Here is an 8575-nt window from a genome sequence, read left to right on the forward strand (position 1 = left end):
CAGCTGCACAGGGGGGTTTGGGGAAGGGCCCCAGTGAGGCGTTGGCAGAGGGCAGGAAAAGCCCCACTGAGGCTGCTCTCGTTCCAGAAGAGGCTCCTTCTCACCCTTTAGCTGCAGAGGAGGCTTTGTCCAGCACACCTGAGGCCCCCTCATCAGCAGTGAGGAGATTCCTGAGTTGTGTGCACATCACCCTCTCCTCCAGGGCCGATCGCTCCGAGCTGCGCGGCGCCGGGGCCGCTGGAGCTGGGATGGAGCTGTGGGACAAACCCCAAGTGAAGGCTTTAAAAGCAGCTCCAGAAGCTTCCGTGGAAGGTGTTCCTAAATTCCCTCCTGCTGAGGGTGTTCCAGAGGATCCCAGCCCAGCTGTGCCAGTGGCAGATCCCAGCCAGGCGTTTTCCCCCAGGCAGGAGCTGCTGCTCCGGGGCTCAGGGGCTCGGGGTGCAGAGGGGATCCCCAGCTCTGCCCCTCCTGCAAAACCTGGGAGAAGAACTTCTGATGCTGCCACTCAGATCACCACAGAAAGTCCTACAAAGACCAGCTTCTCAGCAGAAATCTGCCTTGATGCCTGGCAGGGGGGAAATGCTGCCCAGCACTCGTCGCTCCCCAGAGCCCCTGGAGCTCCCGGTGTCACAGCCTCATCCCACAGCGAGATTCCTCCCTTCCCAAGGCAGCCTGGTGAGCAAATTCCTGTCTTACCTGTGTCTGTGGACTCAAATCTGTACAAGGTTAAGATGTTCAATGTTAAAACCCAAACCCAACCCTTAAACTTGGGTTTTTCAGCCTTGTCGGGAGGGATTTGTGTGGATACAGTTTGGGTTCACTTCAGGTTTCTCTAGAACTGAATTCATTGTGTCCAAGCGTGGTTGGAGAATATTTTCTGGTGTTTGTGTGTAGATGATTGGATTTGATTCACTTGGAGTTCAGTGAGAGGTGGATCTGATTCCTGATTACTCTCTAATCAAGATAACACCAAAAAAATCAGAGGGAAATCTGCACATTGCTGCTTTTAATAGAATTAAACAGAAAACTGGGCAGGGTTTGGGGTATCTGTCAGCAGAGGGCTGTGGATGTTCACGGGGGGTTCCCACCCCAGTGGTGTTCTGTACTGGGGCTCTCTTGCTGCTTTTATTGACTGGAGGGACATATCCCCACTCCTTTAAAATGATTCCCTCAAACTGGGAGCTCTGTGGATCCAGGGGATGTTTCTGTCAGTGTTTGCCACCCTGATCACAATTTTAATATTGAATGGGTGAAGCTGTTTTCCCAGGTAAGTGATGGCAGCCTTCTACCTTTGGGTGGGTATTAAAAAATCCAGTTATTTAACCTAATTAATGAAACAGTAGTTGCAATTTGCTAAAGAAGGAGGTATTTCTCAGGCTTTAGCAGCAGGAACACCCTGAGCAGCCTCCCCAGGCCCTGCCTTGTTGCACTGGAGGTTTCCAGCCCAGCTCCTGCTCACTGTTTTCCTTCCACCCCCAGCCCAGCCCTTGCTGCTGCCCTACAAGCCCTTGGGAAGTGCTGGCATGTATTATGTGCCCTGCCAGAGATCAGGAGCCAGCGTGTCCCCAGAGACCAGCGAGGCCAGCAGAAACAGCTCCCACTCAGGTACTGCATCCTCCTCCTCCTCCAGGGCTGAACAGGGTACCCTGAATGGGCTGTGACCCCACAAACACAACTCCTCTGCAGCTCTGCCCTCCATCTCTGGGCTGGGAGGGGGTTCCTGCTCCATTCTGGCACTGGAAAGGAGCACTACAACCTGACAATGCCTTACTTTCCTCTGGGAATTCCTGCTCACCCTTTCAGATCTCTGCCACTTGCCCTGGAAAGAATGGATCACTGGGCATTGCAGGTTTGATTTGTAGGTTGATCTCACTCAGAGCTTTTTAATATCCAAAGTTATCTTTAGACAAAACTCACGTTGGAGATGCCCAGCTCTGAATTCCAGCAGTGGTGACCAGGGGGTCCAACACTGCCAGAAGTGTCCAGATCAGTCTCTACAGCCACAACCTGTGCTGGGCATGCTTCAGATGTCCCTGCTCTTGACCTTTTTCAAGTTTATCTGAGGAAACGTGTCCAGAATGAGAGGAACAAATGTGATACAAATCTGTTGTTTTGCAGAAATGATGATGCCATATATAAAAATTCACTATGCAAATGAAGCAGCACAAAGTTCTAGGAAAGCGTACAGCAGGATGAAAAAACACATTTTGTTTTTCCCAGTCCCTGCTGCACTCGGGGCTCAGCTCAGGGGGAGCAGCTGAGGGAGCTGAGAGCAGGAAATCCATGGGATGTGACCAGGTGGGGCTGGCAGGGGTGAGAAATTGGTGGGGACAGTTGTGGGTTTCTGATGTTGAGATCATGGAGTGATGGAATGCTTTGCTTGGAAGGACCTTAAATCCCATCCCAGCCCAGCCCTGCCATGGCAGGGACATTTGCCATGGTGCCAGGCTGTCCCAGCCCTGCCCAGCCTGGCCTGGGACACTGCCAGGGCTCCTGGCTGCTGGCTGAGGCTGGCCTTTCCCTGTTTCCCTGTTTCCCACTGCACTGCTGCTGCTCTCTTGCAGGGTCTGAGGATGTGGCTGCAGTGCTCCTGGCCCGAGTGCTGGCCCTGGGGGACGATTCCCCTCCTGCCAGGACAGCTGTCCAGCACAGAGGGACAAGCCATGGCCACAGGGCTAAGCTGGCCTGGGCTGAGGAGCAGGGGACACCACTGGAACAGTCTTCAGGTAATTGCAATGTGCCTTTGATTCTGTAATTGTTTGTGTGCGTTCGTACACGTGAAAGAAGACAGAGGAGAAGATTGGCATTTCAGGATCTGTGGTTCAGTGACATTGCTGACAGTCTGCCACAAAATGCTGAATTTGACTCGTTTTTCTCTTCCTGGTCTTTCTGCTTCTCCCTGAGAGATGAAATGCAGCTTTCCCTGGGAGGCTGTGGACCCTGGCAGTGTCGCAGGCCAGGCTGCACAGGGCTGGGAGCAGCCTGGGGCAGTGGCAGGGGTCCCTGTGTGTGGCAGGGGTGCCACTGGATGGGATTTAAGGTATCTCCAACCCGAACTGTTCCATGATTCCATGGAATACTTGGCCACCAGTACTTGCTGGCACTCCTGTGTCTCCAGGGCTGTGTGGGATTGTCAGGAATTCCCTGGGGCTGTCCCTGCCCACGGCCCTGTGATGTCACATCAGGTTCCTCTGTCCCCTGCCTGTCCCCAACCTCTGGCTGTGGTTTTACTGTCCCTGTCCCTGTCCCTGCCAAGCTGGAGGAGCCTGCCCTGCCAGGGGGGTCGGGGTTTGCTCCTCCAGGGCCACCCCAAGCTCTGTTTGCTGAGGATGCTGCCCAAGTCCAGCTGATTTTGGGGTTTGACTCTGGCTCTGGTGGCAGCAGGTGACATGAATCCTCGTGGACAGGTTTGTTCAGCACAAATACTGACTGTGAGTGGCTGATTGCCAGGTTTTCATCCCTGGACACTGTGACAGTTCCTGGCTGGCTGCCATCTGTCCTGCAGCAGCTGCTCTCCCGATGTTTCCTGTCAGGAACTTGTCCTGGTGTGTTGATAGAGGTTCCATCTGATTATTTTCATTTTTTCCTTCAGGTGGGGTTTTATCTTTGCAGTTTTTCCTCTCAGAATGGAGAGATTTTGGTGTTGCCAGAAGACAATTTTTATTTGCAGAGGAAAATTTCAATGGTTATTATGTAAGGCTATCAGTAACTGGGATAAAAATGAGAGGGGAACAAAAGTGTTAATATAAAATGATCTTGTAACAGTTTTTTATAGCTGTGGTGGTCTAAAGGCCCAGGTAAGAAAAGAACTGTAAGGAGAAAGACTCTTTTGTGAAGGCAGCCAGTGCAGCTGGAACTTTAAAGATGCTTTCAGAAGAAGGACTTGTCTTAAATCTTCCCTGACTTCTTCAACCATATTTTTAGATGATCTAATAAAAGATTACCTCTACCCACAGAGCTTGTCTAGAGCTTAAAATTATGCAAGTTATGTATTTTTTAAAAAAAAAGTTTCTCTGTACAAACTTATTTTTATTTTTTGCCTGTTTACATTCCTTCCATTTCTTGGTAACTTTCTAAAAAGCCAGGAATAGCAAAGTTCTGCCTGGCATTCCCAAGCCTGATCTCATTTGTCAGGAGGATGTGGAGGAAGCCTCTTACACAAGTTTATAAACATTGCCCTTGTATGGGAAGAAAAATTCCTGCACTTGCAGAGTTGGTGAGGCTGGGGCTGGCTGCAGCATCCGTGAGCTGTGTCCAGCTCAGCCCCTGTGCTGGGGAGGGAGGAGATCCAATGGCCCAGCCCTGCATGAAAAAACAGCACAGAACACACTTCAAAACTCAGTTTTACATGATATTGAAAACTGCTTTCAGTCTGTTTTGGAGAGTGGTCCTGGCACGTGCTGTGTGTGCTTCAGGGATGGCCAGAGCGTCCCCATTCCTGGCCAGGGGACCCGGGGGGGCTTTGGGCTCTCTTCCATCACTCTCAAGAAAGGCTCAGTTCACTGCTGCTCAGGGCAGTTCCCTGAGGTGGAATCAAATTCCTCCCCAGATTCACTTGGATATAACATTCTCTGGAATTCCATGTTGCAAATGGTAGAAAATGCTGTTTATGTGATGTTAATAATGCTCAAAGTGCATTTCCAAGTTCACTGCATTTGGGAATGGGCTCAGTGATCCCGCTGTTAATCCTTTGACGTGTTTTGGAAGTTTTAGGATAAAAATCCTCCACTTGAAGCTGAGAAACGAAACATTCGAGTGTTTTGTTCTGTTGCAGAGCTCCCCGATGGCTCCGGGCGTGTAAAACCCTCCGGTTGTGCCCGTTCCCCCTCGAGCGGCGGCTGCTGCCCGGCTCCCCGGCAGCTGTGCGGGGTCTGTGCCGGAGCAGGACCCGCTGGCCCATCCTCGGGGGCTGTCCTGGCCGGCTCCCAGCGGCAGGGTCCCCGTGTGTCCCCCGGGCCGGCCCGGCAGCTCTGGGCTGTCCCCGCGGAGGCCGATGACAGCGGGAGCGAGGAGCCCGGCGCAGCCTTGGGGAGCGGGATGGAGCCGCAGCAGGACAATGCTGGAAGGGATCCTGCACCGCCCAGCCCTGCAGATCTCCCCGCTGGGAGCCGGGGGAAGGCGGCACGGCACAGGAGCCGCCCCGGGGGCAGCCTGGGGAAGCTGTGGGTGACGTTCCTGGAGCGCCAGAGCAGACAGCAGCAGGATTCCGGGGACAGCGGGGAGCTGTCCCTCGTGGAGCGCCTGGAGCGGCTGGCCAGGCTCCTGCAGAACCCCATCAGACACACCCTGGCACCGACAGCGGCTCGGGAGGAGCTTCCTGAGGGGTGCACACAGGGAAGGGAGCGGCTGAAAATACGGCTGGCAGGAGGAGGCAGGTCTGGGAGCGGCACGGAGCCCCGGGGAACGCGAGCGGGACGGAGGCCACAGGTGATCCAGGAGGAGCCCGGGGCACACAGGCCGGGCCAGAAGGTGATCCAGCACCTGAAGACGATTCTGGAGCAGCAGCAGCAGCTGGGAATTGCGAGTGACAGCTCCTCGGAGGCCAGGCTGAGCACAGAGCCCGGCGGCTGCAGCAGCTGCAGCACCTCGGGGTGGGACACGGGGACCCCGGCGGGGCCGGACACCTCCCCGGCCTCTGGGGACAGCAGCTCCCTGTCCCTGGCCACCATCGACACGGCCAGGCTGCTGCGGGCCTTTGGGGAGCACAGGCTGGGGCTGGGCTCACAGCTGGGCTCACAGCCTGTCACACAGCTGGGCTCACAGCTGGGCTCACAGCTGGCCCCACAGCCTGTCACACAGCTGGCCCCACAGCCTGTCACACATCTGGGCTCACAGCTGGGCTCACAGCCTGTCCCACAGCTGGCCCCACAGCTGGGCTCACAGCTGGGCTCACAGCTGGCCCCACAGCCTGTCACACAGCCGGCCCCACAGCTGTCCCCAGAGCTGCCCCCGAGGCTGGCCCAGCTGTACTGTGCCATCAGCCAGCAGAGGAGCCGCTCGGAGCGCTGGGATGAGGAGAGTGAAGGAGCGGGGGCTGAGAGCCTCGGGAAGGGGCAGCAGAGCCAGGTGAGAGCTCCCTGAGCCCAGCTCGGAATGGTCCCCCAGGAATTCCCACTGCTGGATGGGCTCCCTTAGCTGGGAATCACTGAATGGTTTCTAGGGCAGTTCCATGTTCGTGGGACCAAGGCTGGCCCTGCAGGAGCCGGGGCAGCAGCTCAGGAGGGCAGGGCAGGACCTGGGCAGGACCTGGGCAGGACCTGGACATCCCCTGGGCACCACCTGGGCACCACCTGGGCATCACCTGGACACCCCCTGGGCATCACCTGGACACCCCCTGGGCACCCCCTGGGCATCCCCTGGGCATCCCCTGGGCATCACCTGGGCATCACCTGGGCATCACCTGGACACTCCCTGGGCAGGACCTGGCACCACCTGGGCACCCCCTGGACACCACCTGGGCACCACCTGGGCATCCCCTGGGCAGGACCTGGACACCCCCTGGACATCACCTGGACACCCCCTGGACACCACCTGGACTTTCCTCCCTGGCCTCAGTTTCCCTTGGGAAGCACATCCTGCTCCTCCCANCACAGCCGGCCCCACAGCTGTCCCCAGAGCTGCCCCCGAGGCTGGCCCAGCTGTACTGTGCCATCAGCCAGCAGAGGAGCCGCTCGGAGCGCTGGGATGAGGAGAGTGAAGGAGCGGGGGCTGAGAGCCTCGGGAAGGGGCAGCAGAGCCAGGTGAGAGCTCCCTGAGCCCAGCTCGGAATGGTCCCCCAGGAATTCCCACTGCTGGATGGGCTCCCTTAGCTGGGAATCACTGAATGGTTTCTAGGGCAGTTCCATGTTCGTGGGACCAAGGCTGGCCCTGCAGGAGCCGGGGCAGCAGCTCAGGAGGGCAGGGCAGGACCTGGGCAGGACCTGGGCAGGACCTGGACATCCCCTGGGCACCACCTGGGCACCACCTGGGCATCACCTGGACACCCCCTGGGCATCACCTGGACACCCCCTGGGCACCCCCTGGGCATCCCCTGGGCATCCCCTGGGCATCACCTGGGCATCACCTGGGCATCACCTGGACACTCCCTGGGCAGGACCTGGCACCACCTGGGCACCCCCTGGACACCACCTGGGCACCACCTGGGCATCCCCTGGGCAGGACCTGGACACCCCCTGGACATCACCTGGACACCCCCTGGACACCACCTGGACTTTCCTCCCTGGCCTCAGTTTCCCTTGGGAAGCACATCCTGCTCCTCCCAGATCCCTGCAGGCTCCGGCTTTGGCACTGCCCAACTCGAGGTTGTAACTTTGGTGTAAATTCCTGCCTGAACATCCCTGGGCAAGGATCCATACAGTTATTGGAGTTCCCTACTGCTTGTCTTGTAAATAGTGGGGTTGTTTTGTCTGGCTGTGAACATTTTCTCTTTAAAGAGCTGAGGATTGCAGGTAAGAACTGCAGCTCTGAAAGGGAGGGAATAATTCCTTCAGGTGAGTTTGGCTGTTGCCCTTTGCAGGAGAAATTGAAATGTTGTTAAGGAGGCACTCAGCCTGGATTTGGTGATTTTAGTAGAATTACAAAGTTTGGGGGTTTTGTAATACACAGGAGGGCTGAAAAGTACAGAACAAGTGAGGAATATTGAATTACTTCTTTCACATTTTGGTATTTCTAGATGAAACTGGAACTGGCATCATTACTACCACATTTAATTGAAATTAACTATTTGATTTTATGGAAACAACTCCAAGTGTGTTGGTCAAATAAGCCAGTGAATTAAGAAATAATGAAAAATAATGCAAATAACGAAATAGATCTGGGGGAGAAAGAAATTTCTTAAAGGTGAAGAATGGTTGAAAAATCTTTTATTTAATATTTTTATTTGTAACATTTATTTAAAGGTAAAAAAGCTGTCCTGAACTTTGCCATACTAAGATTATTAACCAGAACACCAGCATTAGGATCCAGCATTTCTGGCAGAATCTAGTTTATTTTATTCCACATTCTGTTCACAAGATGAATTTTTCAGGTTCTATTCAACCTTAAGTTACTTGGGTCTATTAAACCCAAATCTGATTTTTTTACCTGTTAAATCACCTGTGAGGTGACAAATGGGATTAGTGCTATGGGAATAAACCCTGTAAAGGCTCTTTGAGCCCCCATGGCTTTAGAAACTCACATTTTTTATCTGCTGGTGAAATATTCTTTTAAAAAAAATCCATCTGAACACACACATGACCCCCCTCAAATAAGAAGTGGGAGAAAATGGATGTTAAAATAGTAAAATTAATTTAAAATTCCAATTTTGGTCACTTCTGGGCTGTTTAGCTGAGGAAGAGTCAAGATTTATTTGTATTTTTAGTGCAGATGTCTGTGGTTCTGAGGCAGATCTTCATTTGAGCAGGAGCCCAGAGAGATTCCTGCCCCAATCCTGGTGGGAATGCTGCATTTGGAGCCCATTGTCAGCTCTGCTTCCAGCAAACTCCTTTTGTATTTACAGCTCCCAGAGCCATCCTGGGAGGTTTTTATCCCCCAGGCCCTCCTGGAGCTGTGGCTGCAGAGCAGGGAGTGTTCCCAT

The 8575-nt window shown here is 54.3% G+C and overlaps 1 protein-coding gene across 1 annotated transcript in view; it reads left to right on the forward strand.

Moving 5' to 3' along the window:
• Positions 1-8575, forward strand: part of ALMS1 (ALMS1 centrosome and basal body associated protein) — a 40520-nt gene that overhangs the window by 13759 nt on the left and 18186 nt on the right. Inside the window, exons 6-10 of the mRNA XM_015616273.3 lie at positions 203-312; positions 1480-1605; positions 2565-2726; positions 4775-6066; positions 6594-6740. Coding sequence (XP_015471759.1) covers positions 203-312; positions 1480-1605; positions 2565-2726; positions 4775-6066; positions 6594-6740 — 1837 coding nt within the window. The remainder of the gene's footprint in view (positions 1-202; positions 313-1479; positions 1606-2564; positions 2727-4774; positions 6067-6593; positions 6741-8575) is intronic.

This window comes from Parus major, unplaced genomic scaffold, assembly GCF_001522545.3.
Source record: "Parus major isolate Abel unplaced genomic scaffold, Parus_major1.1 Scaffold391, whole genome shotgun sequence".
In the NCBI taxonomy this organism is placed as follows: Eukaryota; Metazoa; Chordata; class Aves; order Passeriformes; family Paridae; genus Parus; species Parus major.